Raw genomic sequence first — 18,371 nt, forward strand, 5'->3', positions numbered from 1 at the left:
CATGTGTTGTTCTGTTACACCCATGTTTATATAATGTCAGCGCTATTCCCCCCAACAGCCATTGGCCACATTACTGTACAGAAAACAGATAACATGGATCAGATCTTTGACATTTAATGCTGAGCTAAACATTTCACAGGTATGTCCCACTGCCCACAGGTACACACTGTATTGTCCATAGCAGTAGTTAAGTAGAACATCTATGCATAAATAAGTACTGCTGCCACATATGAATGGTTCACATTATGTAGACTATTCATCAATAACATCTACTACATGCCAGTAAATACATATGTGTCACATACCTTTCCTTTGTATGATTTGGTAATATTTCTTTTTCTTTTTCCTTTTCTCTGTCTGTCTCTCTCTCTCTCTGTCTCTCTCTGTCAATCTCTGCAATAGAGTGATTGAGTTTGTTGGCAGCGATTGCAGCCTGCTTTTGTAAGTATTTGCACATGAGCATGTGATGGCCTCTGCACCAGTTAGTGGACACCATTTGCTAATTGCATGCAGCCTGCTGTGTAGTAATTGCAATAATCACTGTCATAGCAACCCAGTACTATAAATTGCTAACTCAAGTAGGCGTGGCCCTTTCAGCTTTCCAAGATGGAGATCATCCTTGTTTGCTGTGGACATCATTGTTCAAGACAGAAGACTGGTATGGTTCTTATATCAAAAGCCAGGGGTGTAGCCAGAGATTTACATTTTGTACTCAGACCTAATGTTGCTGCTTCCAGTACCCACTTGTCAGTGTAGAAATGTACTCACCCCTCAAAATGCTACCCCAAGATACATGGAAAGATATACTTTCTTTTCAACTTTTACAATTAACTGCCATACAAAGCTAGTTATTGAGATGTATTCCTTTGGTGCAAGAATTGTTTGTGAACTGCAACTGTGAATATTCATTTACTCAGTTCTAAACAGTTTGTGCTTTTTTAGTGTTGACATTAGCACGATCTGCTCAGAAAAACTGGACACATTTCAGCACTGTGAGCATGCTTATCTACATCCTTGGTAGACCCTGCACACATAGGTATATTCTACATTTGGGTAGGGGTGCAGAAGTACAGAGAGGGTAAGGATTATAGTGTGGATTTTATCTTGCTGGACTTACAGGGTTGCTGTGTACATGTTAGTTTATCAAGGCAAGTAGTCTGCCTGCATAACTCCCAACCATGGACCTATCCACGTGGTAGCCAGAGAATAGCCTGTTATTTTTTGTCTGTGCACCACACAGGTCTTTTCAGCAATAGAGCAATGGCATTGTTACAGTTGGTTGCTACCAGTAGATGGCTACATCCATTTGTATTTCAGTGTTGTATTCTTACATAAGGGTATGCTTCCGAAACTCCTTCCAAAGCTATTTGCACAGTGTGTAACAGCAGAAAGGCTGATATGCCTCTGTGTTTCTGCCTCTGCCAGACCTCTCAAACACTCAGGTACATATTTGAACAGACACAGGGAAAAGTAAAGAAAATGTCAGGGACACCTTTAAAATATTAGTGCCATTAAGTTGAAACACTGAGAGAATCAGAGCATATGAATTAATATACCGTTTCTGAAGTAAAAGAAGTGTCTAACTCTTAATTATTGTCATTATTCATTAAGTGTAATTCACCACCTTTCTGGCCAAAGTCAGTAGATTTAGGAGGGATTCAGAGGGACAGATATAAAATTTGTGTCAAAATCAGGAACATCCCTGAAAACTAGGGACAGTTGGGAGGTATGGCCTCTGCCCTAAACAGATATGCCAGTGTTTGTCCTGCTGTGATACTGTGTGGGGTTGTAAAGTGATGGTGTAACATTATTTCCTGCTAGAATGGCTGCTTCTCTTATCACAGTCATGTAATGTAATCCCACAACAACTGTTGGTAAAGATCCACAGAACAAGTTGTGTGGTATAGTATTCCTATTTTTCCTTTACATTTACTCATTCTGATGCATGATATATTTATTTCAGCACTACCTTGTAAATCTACCATGGCTTAGTGGTACTTCATGTTGTGTAGTGTGTCCAAGGTCCGGGGTTCGAGACTGACAGAGGTGTTTCGTTTTGCTCCCTCACATACAGAGTGACTAAGGCACTTTTAAGCAGTTGTAAGTGGGTTTGCGCGGATTTGCACGATGCTTAGCAATGCTTAGCTAAGCACAAACAAGCTCACACGCGTGCAAACCAGCTAACTAATGCTTAATAGTGCTTAACCCGCTAACCCCTTGTGCTCATTTCTTTGAAAGAAAAGAAAAATGGAGAGATAGGAAAGTGGTAAAAAAGGGGCACAAAGAGGGAAAGACAGTATGGAAATTAGCTCGGGATATGCAGGACGGGTGTAGGGAAGGTCCATAGCTACCCATTTCTTTAACAACAACAGCTGTGCATATGGAATACATTTGGAGTTAGATATGAAGCCTTCAACCTCTGAGAGAGGGGTGAGGACAACAAAGTATATTGTAATGCCAATTAAATTACATTTTATGTGTCCAGTGAACATGTGTGCAAAATGGGCAGCTATGTATGAGGTGTAATTTTTTTGGGAGCAGATTGCCCCTTTTTTTTCAGGTGAGAGTGGAATGTGGGGTAGGGGAAGTAGGTATATTTGGGGAGGTAGGTTGGGGAGGTAAACAGACAAGACAAACAAGATGCATACAGGGTGGTATATGACACATGTGGTGGGTGAACACCTTTGATGGGGAGGGATGTTTGGAAATCGCAAGCCCATGAGCCCACAGATGGAAACAGTGGGACTGAGGTCCCCACCCATGGGCAGTCACCACTGCACCTTCACAGCCCAGAGGGTGGCTGTGCTGGGGGCTGTGTAGGAGAGGCAGGCTGACCCAGACGTTGCGCCACTCATGCCTCAAACTGGCGTAGAGGTTGTGCAACTGAACGTTCAATCTCTCTAAGCACCACAGCCCAGACGGTTCGAAGGGTGATAGCTGGACCTACTCTGCCCACGCTTGCACGGGGGGTGAGCCCCAGCCCTGCAGCACTTCCACCCAAAGGTGGCACAGGGCCAACGGAGGAGGAGGTCCCAGGCTGGGCACCGGACCTGCAGGTGCCAGGTGCCATGGCCAGCTGAGGTGGGACAGGTGGGTCTGCTGGGACCGGCCTTCCCATACAAACTATGCTTTGGAGGGTTTAATAAAGATATGGGTTAGTAACAGTCAACAGCATTCCCAATTAGTTATAACAGCATACAGAAGTATTCCCATTTACCCAACACACCAGATTTTCAACAGTTGAAAAGCAAGCATAACACATGCATATATAGAACAATAGTGGACATTACAACAGCATGCAGGTTGAACTGATGGCAACAGGCCACCGATATTGTGGTATTTTAACAGGGCACATGCATTGAAATAAATATGTCCCAACAAATGTTTTGAGATTAGACATACCGATTGAGGTGTGGAATTGCAATTTTTATGCACATACAGTAGGGTGGAAAAGGGTAGCTCAATTAACAACTTATATATCCTTCTAATTTTCACTACATTCCTATTAACTGCAGTTATATGTCCCTTACATGTATTATTACACTACCCAATGTCATTATATTGTGCAATTGGATTTTGCTAGATCATTATATACATGAGCTGTATCTTACATACAAACTGTCCAAGATGCAGTTGTTACTGCTACATATTTTGAGAGTAGCTCACACACACTACTGCTAAGATGGTACACTGACAGCTCTACTTTCATATAATTATCTAGATATGTTCAGGTGAAAGTATCAGTTATATGTTAACAGCTCCCTACATTTCTGGCAGCACACTGACATTTCTGGGGAACGCAATACCAAGCTACTCATGTGCCAGATTAACCTGTACATGCTGGGCATGAACCAGCAGTTGAGGGCTGTAAATATGGATAAAAGCTACTGGCACTCCCTTCATCCACGTTATATGGGCCTACCCAAGTGTGGGTTAACACTGCTTAATACAACAGTACTATTTGTAAAATGCAACAGTAGAACAACATATCAAAGAAAATGATATAGACGCACTCCAGGAATTATACATTTTTTAAAGGATTATTACACCTTTATTTATTGGGTTAAAACACTTTTTGAAGGCTCTCTCATTTATTTTATATAACAGTACATGCAGAATAATTACTAACACAGCCTTTGCAACCTATCTTCATGGGCTTGCTGATTCATAGCCTGGACACCTGCAGCTGTGAAGTAAATGCAGTGATATTGAGACATACCTATCCATAGTATAGACAAGCATAGCAATTCTTAACTACTTAATACAATGGCTACTTACTCAGTACTGAGGCATTAGGCATCACACGGGACTCCTGGATCCACTGGTCCAGTTGATCCTCCTTACGTCGCTTCAGGTCAGAATAATGGTGCCTGACCTGCTCACCAGTCCGAGGAATGCCAGTGGTACTGGTGAGATCATGAGCAAGACTGTTCCAGGCCTCTGTTTTATATTGGGTGCCCTGGTACTGGCCCCGCAGGAGTCTTTCCTCATGATTGTGGACAAGGAGCCAAACCATTACTTTGGACTCCTCAATGCCCCAGCGTTGCACTCGAAATTGAGTGCCTTCTCCAACACCAGCCATACTGACTGCAGAAGGGAGCTACAACCAGTTATGGCAAGTATTCCTGCCTGTGGAGCTTAAATATGCCTCATTTCCTGCACTTATTTGTGATTGGCCAGTTTTGAAAAAAACTGATGTAGGCACACCTCCTTAGCTAATGCTGGCAATGTTTAATATTCCTTTGATAGCTATGTGTCTTTTGAAAGTGCATGGTTATGAAATGCTGTCATAGCTTAGTGGTTATGTACTGTGACTATAGTGAATAGTATCCTGAGTTTGAGCCCTGTCACTGCTTTTTATTTTCCTACTGGCCAGACCTGAATGGTTAAGGTACAGTAAAGGAGGTGTGGCTGTGTTTAGGCGACTTTGCTAACTTTGCCCGACTTTGCCCAATGTTGCTTGACGTTGCCCGACATTGCCTGATGTTGCACTGGTTAGCGCAGTGCACAGTTACGCACAAATACGTTGTAGTTGCGCTGGTTGGTGCGATGCTCAGCTACGCGCAAAGACATTGCACTTGTTAACGCGGTGCTCAGCTATGAACAATTTGTTTTAAATATGCTAAATACTGCTAAAATGTGCTTAGCAGTACTTTATATTGCTTAAAATATGTTACTCATGCCTCAGAATGCATAACCATTTCACCTTCATATATATATATATAATTTGTTCACTACTACATAAAACATTTGAATGCTTTTTACAGAACTTATACATGATAAATGTCAGGAAATATTTTTGTATACAGATTTCCAACAGAAAATGGCACGTGTAGTAGTGGGACTTGGACCGGGAATGCCTCCTCTTTGTGCGAAGGCTCTAACCGCTACGCTATCGCTATTTTGCTTAATTTGCATATATTTTTCTTATTATCCTCTTCGGTGTCTGAGCTGCTAACTGTAACTAAGCAATGGGCAATCCCATGCAAACACGTGCAAATACAGGCAGCTATATTGAAAATAAAACAAACAAAAACATTTCTTTTAATTTTTAAATTTGTACGAAGTTTAACATATAGGGGAGTGTAGTGTTACAGTGTACACATGTGAGCAGACTCGCTCATGTAACTCGACATTTCTTGAGTTTTGTCATTGCAGTGTTATGCCTGTTTAAGTTAATGATTTCACTTATGCTTTACTGCTGGAGATGTTTAGAAAAAAAAACTGTAGTTTCTGCTTGCTGAACAGTGAATGCAAAAAATGACGGCTGTTTGTTTTTTTTTCAGTCCGAGCTTCACTGTGTTTTAATACGCTACCATGAGGCTTCAAAATTGTTTTACATAAGACATTACCCATAGATTAACATCCTGCTGGAGTAAGTTCATTCTCTAATGGGATGTTAATATTACAAATGTCCATTTTCTAATTATCAGTATTAATATTTGCATTGGTCTCATAGCAATGTGTAAAGGCAAATAAGGGTTTCAAACAAGGAAGAACAGCTGGCAGAGAATGAAGAGCTAAATCTGTAGAAATACAGGCTGGTTATAATGCATTTACAGAAAGGCTTTACTTTTTAATTGGTTTATCACCAGATAGTTTGGCTAAAATAACTATCTGCTTGAAGGAAAAAGAGAGCTAACAATGGCTTACTTTTCAGATGCTTCTCTATTATAGTTAGTTGTTTTTGATTTGGAAAGGATTATATATTATTATCTAATTAAAAAAGGAGTGTAGTTAAATAGCAAACAAGAGAATAAAAGTAGAAACAAAGTTATCATTGGGCATATTTAGAATGTTAAAAAATGGTATTCGGACAATTTGTTGATATAGGTAGGATTTTAGATTTAAAAGGAGTGGAGTTTTGTAAGGTATTTTTAATGCATAATTTATGATAAGGTAAGCATGCTATCAGAAGAGGGTAAGACACTAAAGATTGAGAAGATATCTGAGTATGTTGAGATGGTTAACAGTGGCACAAAAGCAAGGCCTCTCAAACAATAGAAAAAGGAGCTAAAGAAAGAAGAAATAAATATGGAACAGGATGTTTCATCTAGTAGTTGCACCTGTGATAAGGAATATTGGGAATCAAATTATAGATTATAGATTAGATTTTGGAAAGAGAAAATTGACAGGAAAAGATATAGGTTTACAAACTGAACAGAAGACACTTGGGTAGGAGCACGTATGGAGGACAAGAATGAAAGTGAGGGGAATGGTGTTATCAAATCCTCATCTAGAAAGAGTAACATAACTGAGAAAGATAGAATTAAGAAGAAAATGTATCTGAATGGATTGGAAATTAGTGGTTGCATTAAGGTGAATGCGTGCATTTGTGTGCACGTGTGTGTGTGTGTGTGTGTGTGTGTGTGTGTGTGTGTGTGTGTGTGTGTGTGTGTGTGTGTGTGTGTGTGTGTGTGTGATAAAGCATGTATATGGGTGAGTAAGGGAATATGACTGTATCTGTCATCGACTGTGAGGGAATCTTTGTTGATGTGTAGGTAGATGTGTGTGTGTGTGTGTGTGTGTGTGTGTGTGTGTGTGTGTGTGTGTGTGTGTGTGTGTGTGTGTGTGAGATAAAGCATGTATATGGGTGAGTAAGGGAATATGACCGTATCTGTGATCAACTGTGAGGGATTCTTTGTTGATGTGTGTGTGTGTGTGTGTGTGTGTGTGTGTGTGTGTGTGTGTGTGTGTGTGTGTGTGTGTGTGTGTGTGTGTGTGTGTGTGTGTAGCAAGGCCTTCATTAATGTGATACATGGGCTGCCAGGGAAAAAGCTACCACTATCAAGCCTGACAGCAATAACAGTAAACAAGGGCAACTGAGAGATAGGTAATGAGACAATAATGAGGTCCTTATTACTGCAACCATAGCTATATCTTTAATTTCATTATCTCATTGTTGCATAAATTGACCTAACTGTAAATTTATGTGAGTGGTGAGGATTTTTATGTATCCTTGGAGTTCTTGAACTATATTGTACAAATATATTTTTATCGCCCTACTATTTCAACAAGCATTTTTTTCTAGAATAACATAAGTATAGTTTTTTATTTAATTTTAAATATAACATTTGTGATTAATAGAAATATAGAGTGCAGTTTTCTTCAGCAATGTACCTGACAGCGTCAGATAAACAGGTTCCCCTGACAAATTCAGTCCACAGTAACAGATTATGCATTTTAAGCAACTACGTACAATGCTGCTAGTATTAATGACTGAGACAGTACTCTGATCAGTGGATATGCTAAATCATGCCTTGAAGGAGATGCATTAGCCATGCTGACTCCGGCTGCATGTGTCCCCTATGTATTAATGGGCAGGTATATAATGAAATAGTGGTGTGACATCCTGACTTTCATCATCATGATGGTACTGCTCTCGTCTTTCATAGTGCCTTTATTAAAATAATTTTTGTGCTAACTGGGGGTTTGGCTCTCATTATAGAACTCTTCTGCATTTATCACTGCTGCAATAGACAATTTCAGCAGAAACTTATGCGCCAAATCTCAAAAACACGAATAGTCTATCATGTAGGACATTTGTTCATACATTACAGAAGATAAAGTCCAAGCATGTTCAAATATAACCAAAGTTGAACAAGAAAACACATACAATGAAATCTGCATTATGAAATCAGTAGTCAGAAGAAAATATTAAGTAGACAGTGGTGTTGAAAAGTGGGTATGTATGTTACCTTTACATGCTCCCATAAATGTATGGTCAGTAGAAGGACCTGCACTGACCATGGACACACGTTGCCAGCTAGCAGTACTACTTGAATTCTGAATCATGCCACAGATGTTTGGAAGTTCAAAGCTGCACTGTTCCATGAAAGTGATGGAAGAAGCTGACAAAAAATAAAAGGTATTTAAATTGTAAATACATATCTGCATGACAAGCCCTCTGCAAAAAAAAAAGCATGTGCCATATGAAAGCATGGTTGTTATTGTAGTGTGTGTGTGTGTGTGTGTGTGTGTGTGTGTGTGTGTGTGTGTGTGTGTGTAGTACTTTGTTTTCACTGCCTAGCAGTTATCAGCCCTCTTTCTACCAATAGGACCATTTGTTGCCAAATTGCTGTAGGATAATGACTGGCCAGGAAGGGCCTTCATTAAGGTACCCATTAGGAGTGGCTTGATAGTTATACATTTGGGTCCCTAACCTCACTACTCTTGTGCCATACTGCATCAGGTTCATCATGCAACAAGCATGTTGTTGAGGATATGTCATTCACTTCCACATGTAACATAAATCTTCAAGGCTGACCAATACCCTTAAAGCCAGCACTCCCATGTGACCTCTCATTTCCATTGGGAATTCCACCATGGAAATGAATATCAGACATGTATGCCACATTCTGTCCCCCCCCCAAAAAAAAAGGCAAGCTAATAAAATCATGTAACTAATCTCTCCCTCCCTCCATGCCAGAAATATTTTTCCTGTTAAAATAAAAGTCAGTATTAGTATTATTATGCCTTATTTCCAATACTTGTCGGAGCTGTTTGTTCTGCATGAGACTTACAAGGTTTGTTCTGGTTCAGTTACTTGGTCAAAATCACACAATAAACAAATGGATATAAACAACCCAGATTTAACCAAGCAAAATGTAATTCATTCATTCATTTTGTTTTCATTATTTAATCAATATGATATGATTTTATATTATATCCCATGCCAAAATAATTTATAAAATAATGACATCCATAGTGTCTTCTCCCCAAATATCTATTTTCAAAGACTAGCTTAACAACAGATCAGTAATTTGGAAGCAGTATTTTGGAGGGAGCAGTTTGGATGCTGAACATGCTGAAACTCAAATTTAAGAACTTAGAAGTGGCCCAATGGTGCAATAGTTTCATTTCTTTCTGTCTCTAGAAACTATGATCCAGGATCAGCATTGACCAGGCTGAGGTGATGAAGTGTTAAGTACTCTCCAGGGGTGTAGAGTGCATCTCTTGGTGAACCATTGTGAATAGCAGAGGTGTACCTTTGGTACTGCCACAGTCATGTGGTTGGAAGCATGCTTCTGTTGAAGCATGCATCTGTGTATTTTGGTGTGTGTGTGTGTGTGTGTGTGTGTGTGTGTGTGTGTGTGTGTGTGTGTGTGTGTGTGCGTGCGTGCGTGCGTGCGTGTGTGTGTGTGTGTGTGTGCGTGTGTGTGTGTACGTGCAGAAGTGCAAATGTACAAGACTGTGTGTGTGTGTGTGTGTGTGTGTGTGTGTGTGTGTGTGTGTGTGCACGTGCAGATGTGCAAATGTACAAGACTGTGTATGTGTGTGTGTGTTCCTATTCTCATGATGTGACTGGATGGTGATAATAGGGTCTATTGAGAACATCACTAGGGAAATGAAGTAGTTGACAAATAGTTGCTCTAGGCAAGTCTCTTCAGAGACTGTATATGGTTGGGTGACTCAGCAAAGAAAAAGTAATAAATAAAAAGTGCATATGGTGAACTGTGTCATAGCCGACCCCAGCTTTCAAATGTTTTCCCTGAACCATCCATGTCTGTGTAGTCTACATTTCTCTTAACTGTCCAGATTTTTGCAGAATGCCCAGATATTTTTGTCTCAAATTGTTGTTTTGTTTCTCATAAAATTTGTTAACTGAGTGAGGATTGACGTCACTAAATAATGGCATAAATTTGAATTTCAGTGTTTGCATTCCTCAGAAAAAGTATGGTAACAGAAATACAGTTAAATCCTGTTATTTTACCATCTTTCTAAGCTTTTAAGAGCAATATTTACAACCTGTCCCTATTTTTGGGCCTTTGACCGCCCCCCCCCCCCCATTATGTTAGGCTTTGTCCAAATTTCTTGCTCTAAGAAGTTGAGAGGTATGGGTCTATATCCGGTAATGGGGCCATTTTTAGGACAGCAAGAAAGTTACAGCATGGCAGAAGGATTGAAAGCAGAGGTGAGAATCTGTCGTGTCCAATTGTCTCTTTACTGATTTTTTCCCCTTAATATTGTAGTTGCTTCTAAATATTAATCCCACTTTACACATATCCATTATTGCTGCTCCTCCAAAACCTGCTTCTTCTCTTCATTAGCTAGGCATTTAGTAGTGCTCTGATCAAATGAACCAATTTCAGGCAGAGTGTGGGTGAGTACAATCACAGGTTGCTATGAACAATATTAGAATAAATATAACACAAAATAGAAAACATAATATTGTCGAACAAGTCATCAAACTATGCTTTTGTACAGTATTTACAAGCACAGGCCATTGTTTAGTTGGATTTTAACTTCTAAGAGAGGATGTGGAAGAAGAAGTGACTGATCTGTTGAGATATAAGGGCATAAATAGTTAGGTGATGTTGCCTATCTGGTAGTACTTACACTGGTCTTATTCAGAGATGTGTTTTGAACTTTGATCTAAAACTGAAGTAAAACATTAGGCCTTTCAAGTGCAGTAGAGAGATTTTCAGGGTTTTCATGCTAGAACTGAAAATGCATGGTTGATGCAATGTAGTTTAGTCAGAGCTGTAACTAAGGTATAGAGAGAGGGGAAGCTGGCCTGGTCAGTTGCTTTTATGGGGCATGATCAGCAGATGTGATGGTGTAGAAGTGCAGTACCAGCTTCATAAATGAATACCAATATTACATTTGTAGCCTTGACTGAAACATTGAAGAGGATTCAGTGTGTGGTAATTCAACTGTAGCAGGCCACTTGTTACATTTGCACATTTGTAACAAATTGCTTATTATAGCTACAGTCGCTTTACTTTTTCTTTTGGCCTTTGAGTTTGAGTCCTTACAGTCACTGCTGGAGTATTCTTTCCTATATGGGATTCCTGGCCACGGAAGCCTGATGCCTGGTCAGTCTTTCAAAGATATCTGAATTTAAAAGATATGCCAAACATCACCATACACACCCTGTGTAACTTAGGGCATAAAGGTGATGTTCAGACTTACCAAAACCAGAACTTCTTTGCTGCCATTCTGAATGTGTCTTTTACACCATAGGTCTGTTTACCTGCATCTGTTTTCTGCCAGTTGAATGAATTTTCATTCTCCAATGACTTCCTATGCCTGTTTGTTGTTTTTCAAGATAAGTTAGGGATTTTGTTTTTTCTTGTTTTTGTGCTCCTTGTGGTTAATGTCATCCAGGAAGGGTAAATGCCAGTGTGGGAGATAGATTCTCCATAGAGACCACCACAATAAGTGTGTGTTTTGTTTAGGTGCTTCTCATGACCATACATCTTGTTCTGATTGTCATGTGTTTGTTCCAGAAACCCTTTGCAGCTGACTTTCTTCCCTTTCCTTGTATCTTGAGAACCAGTGTCTTAGGATACTTGCTAAAGATACTATGGAAGGAATCTCCCACCCGAGGTTCAGCTGTCAGGGAAGAAGAAGGTGAAAAAGGTACGAATGGAATCTTCCACTATACAGCATCCATAGTTTCCTCTTGAGCATTGGCACTCTCCCATATAGTTAAGAATACTGCAGCAGTGAATGTAAGGACAAAGTACAGGTGTATAAAATGTTATCATAATGGTAAATGTCCTTGCCTTCACTGCTGCAGTATTTGCTCCATCCCTCCATCCCCCTAGTTCTTTACCTTCTTGGATCTACACATTACCTCTTGGTTCCTTGGACTGGTGTTCCTCCTGGGGCAATCTGTTCTGTTTTTGGTAAGCCTGAACATCATCTTTATGCTGTATGTTACACAGGATGCACATGGTGATGTTCAGCATACTTTTTAAATTCAGAAGTCTTTGGAAGACTGGTTGGAGATTGGGCTTCTGTGGCAGGGAATCCCATATAGTTAAGAATACTGCAGCAGTGAAAGCAAAGACATCTACCGTTATGGTAAGATTTTACACAACTGTACTTTTTATTGGGATCAAGTAATAGTTTGAATTGTTTATCCAATTGTTAAAGGAGTTTATGTCATTTTGATGAAGGGGTAGATCGCCCATATTATTTGCATATAAAATATTAATTATATATGGAAGGTCATAATGCAATTTGATTATAAAAAATTGAGAAAAGCAAAATGGCAAATACGTGGAATCTCTTCAGATATGGATGAACCTGTTTTGAGTCTGAAGAGTCTGTTAGATGAAAAATCTTTAATGCATGAATTTACTGTGCAATCTCTTCAGATATGGATGAACCTGTTTTGGGTTATCCATAAGCCATGATGCTTCATGGAGTGAAGGTGGCATTGCTGAATGCATTTAGTGAGTTGAATATAGATACTGCTTTTTAGAATCTTATCAGAGAAAGGCAGAATGGAGATGGGATGAAACTATAAGGAATTTTCAGTTCTTAGTTGCTTTAGATGAGGGTTGACCAATGCTATTTTCTAGCCGTGAGACATAATATTTAAAATTTGACAGATGTCAAACATGTGAAGCAGGAAAATGATAAGATAATCTTTGCAGCAGTATGTGAACCAGGGACTAAGGTTATCAGAGGCTGGAGCGTGGCATTTATGGAGATTTGGTCCAGCAGGGTTTTGATGCCTTAAGATTTTATTTGTTTTAAGTAAAAGGATGGTATGAAACATGATGGTTAAGAAGGATGAGAAGATGGGGGGAGAGATAGGCTGTGTTGATCGAAGGAAGGTAGTTGAATTCTGAGCAATTGAGTTAGCTTTAAGAACTATCGACGTTAATGCATTATTGTGTGTGTGGGTGGGGGTTACATTCAATCAGTGGGTTAACGTCATTCCAAAAATGTTTTGATTTCTGCAGTATAAAAAGCTGTTTAGATTTAAGATAGTTGATTCGATGTCGTCTTACGGCTTGTTTGAAAAGATTACGCAATATGACAAAACCATGTCTGAAGAGTGAAGTGCTATTTCCTTGTATACCATGATTCAGTTCTTAAGCCAAAAAGCTACTTGAGTTCTTTTGTCATCACACAATTTTTGTTGCATTTGTGTAATCTTTTAGTTAAGTAAAGAATATATCTAAATGTTGAAGGTTTTGCTGCAGTGTTAGGGTTTTGAGAGGAAAGTGTGCGAGACCATTCCATACAGGAGAGGTGAGCTTTTGTTTTTTTTAATATTACTAGTAGATTTTGTTATGAATGAGAGCAGTTTAGGTGACAATTTGAGAGACTGGCTGTTGATTCTGAATGTAATGGGTACAGCTGCCACTCAAAGAAGATAGATGGTTAGATTGGATATAATTATACAATTGTTGATAATTAGAATATCAAAATGGGAGAGGCAGTTAGAATGCAGGATTGGTTGATCTGGCTCATTAGTTAGTTGCAAAATATCAAGATCAGCAAGGAATTCAGACATGTTGGAATGGATGCTGAGGAAATTATCATTGATATCTCTAACAACAAAAGTTCTGTTACCACTGGAAGAGGCAGAAGTCATATTAAGAATGTAGCGTTTAAATTTGTTAAGAGAGGAAGGCAACGTAAGGTAAATGATGCTTGCAGGAATTGTTTGTTTTTCAGTGAAGGGAATTTTTAGACTATCCAGCTGGGGTCAGAGTCTGAGGAGGCATTCACTTTAGCAATCACCCTAGGACTGAGAACATTCTCATGATGACCACGGAGTGAGAAAAGTTAGAAAGATGGCTGTGTATGGTGAACTGCTTTGTAAACAGCTCACTATTTTCATTTCTTTATGGGTTTTTTTCATGGACTAGGGATTTTATAGGTATTTTTATTTTCATACTACTATTTGTTTTTTGAGAGCTGGCATTCTGATAATCCAAATTAGTATTATTGCAAATTTTAAAAATAGCATTTTTATAGTTTCATGATAGTGGGGCACCTTATTTAGTCTTGGCATGCGAGTGACTTAAAGATCTGCAGTTATTTCAGATTTGACTAAGTCTAAGCCCCATCACAGATCTCACTTGCTTAAGTGTAAAATAAGTATGCTGAAATTGGAAGTGATTTGTTTGAATCACACAATAAACAAAACAAGCAATATTATATTTCTGTCTGACCCCCACAAAGCAATAGAAATATCAATGTAGTCACTGTAATTTATAAATGTGGCTATGACACATTCTGTCAGTTATGTGTACCTTCAAGATAGCCATTGCAGAGGATCTAGACTTCAGATCATCCTACATCCCACTCCCCCACTGAAATGGATTTATTTAAACTGCTTGCTTTCAAATTGTAGTCCTGTATTTGCAGTTTCCAATCAAAAAATCTTCTGAAAGCGAATCCTGGTCTGTTAAGGATGAACCATTTGTCTACCCATGTTGTAACATGTCCAGCATCATCTGTCTGCCTCCTTCTCCTATTATGTCTCTAAACAGTGTACTTTGACTTTGCCATGATTTCTAATTCTGATGCTTGAAGTAGTGTCCAGTGAGATACTTCCATATGTACAAACTAGATCATGCCATTAATTTTGAGGGTGTTTGCTCTAAAAGAAAAAAATGTCACTAGTGGTATCCCACAAGTCTCTGTCCTGGGTCCCCTCATCTTTGTTATATGTGTCTGTTACATAAAATCTGATATCAAGGGACAGGACTTTGACTAACTAAGTTTACTGATAATTGTAAACTGAGGCAGTTATCAAATTCCATTCTGATATTCAAATGTTACAGCAAGGACTGAAACAAACAAAAGCTTATTTATTAATCATGGGATGCCCCTTAGCACCAAGAAATCCATAGTTTCCTTTGGCAACTCTTCCATCAATATTGCTTATCATATATATATATATATATATATATATATATATATATATATATATATATATATATATATATATATATATATATATATATATATATACACCACTCTACTTAAATTTGACATGGGCATCAGGGAGCTTTGGCATATATGTTAATAACAGAATGTCCTTTGACCATAATGTCTCTGTAATGGTTAGAAAATCCTTCAGTCTTGTATCCTTTGTGGCAAATCTTCAAAATCCAAAGAAATCAGAATTTTAAATGGCTGTCATTATTTTCTGACTTTAAATCTCAATTATTTGCTAGTGGCTTGCCAAAAAACTACAATATTATGAGAAACAGGCCAAACATATGAGGCAAAAATCTGGACATTCTGCAAAAATCTGTACAGTTGAGAGGTATGGATACTAATAATACCACTTATATTTTTGCTCACTTCATATTTGTTTTCATATGCTTCACTTCCATTAGATGTCATTTCTACTCTTTTCCACTCTTATGAAAAATATGGTGTCCCATTCCTTGCATACAGTATCATGGCCATTTTAGCCAGGGTTCCAAACAAATAGTTGACAATTAAAATGTTGAATTTCTTGTGAATAAAAAACTATTACTGAATTTCAGAATTTTGCCATTTATTAAACATCATCTGGCACAGGGCATGCCAATCACTGCAAGGCAAAATTAGACAAATTAGGAGAAAATGATGCAGGAGGTTTGTGGTGCATGGGATTTTGCGTTGCTTCCAAGGATGTATAGCAGGGTCCTACAAGCAGTAAGAAAGAGGGAAAGTGGCAGCCTTCTGTGTGGGAGGAGGATTTGTTTGGCAGTTGGCTGCTTGCCTTCAGATGCAGGACACGGACTTGATATTATTGCTATTTGTTGCAGTAGTGACACTAATGGGTATTGGGGAGGGGGGTTGGTGCGCTTTCATCAGTGCCTCATCAATAGTTTGGAACTTTGTTCTGATATCGCTGGTAAGAATGGCAGCTAAAAGCACATCAGCAGTTCAGGATCATACTGGTCGGGAGGAATATAGCACAACGGTGTAACTTTCTAAGTAAAAAAAAAAAAAATCCCTTATTAGGCTCTTCACTGAATACAAAGCACTCTTCAGAATGTACCTTACCAATCTCCTAAACCAGCCTGAGAGACTTCCCACATTTTTTTTACCAAAAGAACCAGAGTCTCAGTATCCTTAGTTACTTTAATAGACTAAAAACTCTGTTGCTGTACTCAGTGTCATACAGACTACTAAAGAATGATTGCTGCTTCACTTTCCATGTTATTAATGGCCCAACACTCTTTGAACTACTGCAGCTAAACAGAGCAAGTTGTAAAGCAAACATCTGTTCTAGAGACCTCAACCTACACTATCACATCAACAACACTGGTGGGAATGACAGATACCAAACCCAACGTATACCTCATTTCTGGGATAGGCTGCCTTTACCCATTATGCATAGTACTTCTCCTAGCAACCTTTAGAACCTGTCTGTATGAATGGATGGGTGTACACAAATTTTCACCAGGAATATGTGGAGAACATCTTAATGGGGCCACTGCTAGTTTCCCAGCAGTGCTGGGTGATGTGGCTAAGCTTCTTTATGTTTTATGGTATTGTTAAATGAGTGCACGTAGATAAACACACACTGAATGTGAAATCCTTTCCTCCTTGGTGCACTTATGGTATTTTTAAATGAGAACATATAGATAAACACACACTGAATGTGACATGCCACTTGTTTTTCCTCCTTAATGCCTGAGAAAATATATTCAAATTAATTAATCAATTAATCAATCAATCAATTAATAAACTAGTGAGTTAACCAGTCACATCACTAAATGAGTGAGTTATGAATATGCCATAGACGTTGTGTGAGACAGGTTATCTTTCTTATCTGCCATCGCAGTTACAGCTTGTTCATTCTGTACGCAGCCTGTTCTAATCAGCGGTCATGATTTTGTCTTGATTTTCTCAAGTAAATCATAACTCATTAAAGTAACTTTGTACATTGGTAAGTGTGTTTGCATGTGTGAATATCTGTGCATGTATGAATGTATGTATTGGTACAAATTTCCTGCTATATCCCCAGCCGAGATGTACTAGATTTATCACACTTGACAAACTTTCACATACATATGTCAAACAGAACATCAGCTCTGATATTCCCTTCTGCAAATAAGTTTCTCTTGGAGCAGTAGAGCATTTTTTTTTCTTTATGACTTACAAAATATTGAAAGCTGTTTGGAAACTTACTACATCCATAAAGCCGATTCAGTTTCTGGATGTCAAAGTCACTGAACTCCAGATTCTGCCCAATCACGTTCTTGAATTCTGGCATCCTGGTGACTATTGTTGGTTCTGATCCATTCTGGAATGCTGTTTTGCTGTAGTGCATCACAGATGTATAATCATAAGGAACATTTAATGAACTGGTTTCATTTTCATCGTATTTCTGAAAATTATGTTCTTTACCTGTAAAGACAGAACAATTGTACACCACTGATGTATATTATCTTTCAAATGTCTTTAAATAATGCATAATCCCAGACTCACCTTTGAGTAACACCTTCATGTTTCAACAAAATATTGCCAAGATCATTTACCTGCTATCAGGTTAGCAGATAAGTTAATGAAAGACATATTATGAGTCAGTGAAATTCAGTTACTCATCACTAAATCCTTCAATGGCAAGTCTTGAAAAGCTACTTGTTAAAGTAATGGAAGAATTCAAAGTAAGTCTTTTTTTATTTTTGCAGGGGGACCCACTACACAATTCACATGCCAAATTTATATATAGACAAACTCCACATTCATACAATGTTGGGGAAAACACTCCCCCAAGGAGTAACAGTGGTCTTGAAGAATCATTAGTTTCATTGTGGTATGAGCAGGCAAGTGGCTTATGAGAAATCGCTCATCAGGGAAACAAGAGACAGCCTAATGATTATCAAATACAGACTTCTTGTATATGCCTTCACCTTAACTGCACCTCTGCAAAAATAATAATAATAATAATAATAATAATAATAATAATAGAATAAAAATAAACAATTCTTACAAACTTATGTAGTCTACTTCATCCTGCCAACCCCGGGTCACAAATGCTACTGTTGAGCTTTGGGAAGGCAAAAATATCTTGCATTAAGGAACAGAGCTGACTGTAACTTTCCTACCCAGACAGTTATCTGCTCCATAACTTCTGTACCTCTTTAGGCAATAAGCATTGGCTCATAGAG

At 38.6% G+C, this 18,371-nt stretch overlaps 1 protein-coding gene across 1 annotated transcript in view; it reads right to left on the reverse strand.

The window, feature by feature from the left end:
- The window catches only part of LOC122797076 (meprin A subunit beta-like), an 896,893-nt gene that overhangs the window by 779,231 nt on the left and 99,291 nt on the right, over positions 1–18,371 (reverse strand). The window contains exons 3-4 of the mRNA XM_044065851.1: positions 17,389–17,607; positions 8,199–8,351 (exon numbers count right to left, since the gene is read on the reverse strand). Of these exons, the coding sequence (XP_043921786.1) occupies positions 8,199–8,351; positions 17,389–17,607 (372 nt within the window). The remainder of the gene's footprint in view (positions 1–8,198; positions 8,352–17,388; positions 17,608–18,371) is intronic.

This window comes from Protopterus annectens, chromosome 3.part0 (assembly GCF_019279795.1).
Source record: "Protopterus annectens isolate FY-2018-M chromosome 3.part0, PAN1.0, whole genome shotgun sequence".
NCBI classification, from domain to species: Eukaryota; Metazoa; Chordata; order Ceratodontiformes; family Protopteridae; genus Protopterus; species Protopterus annectens.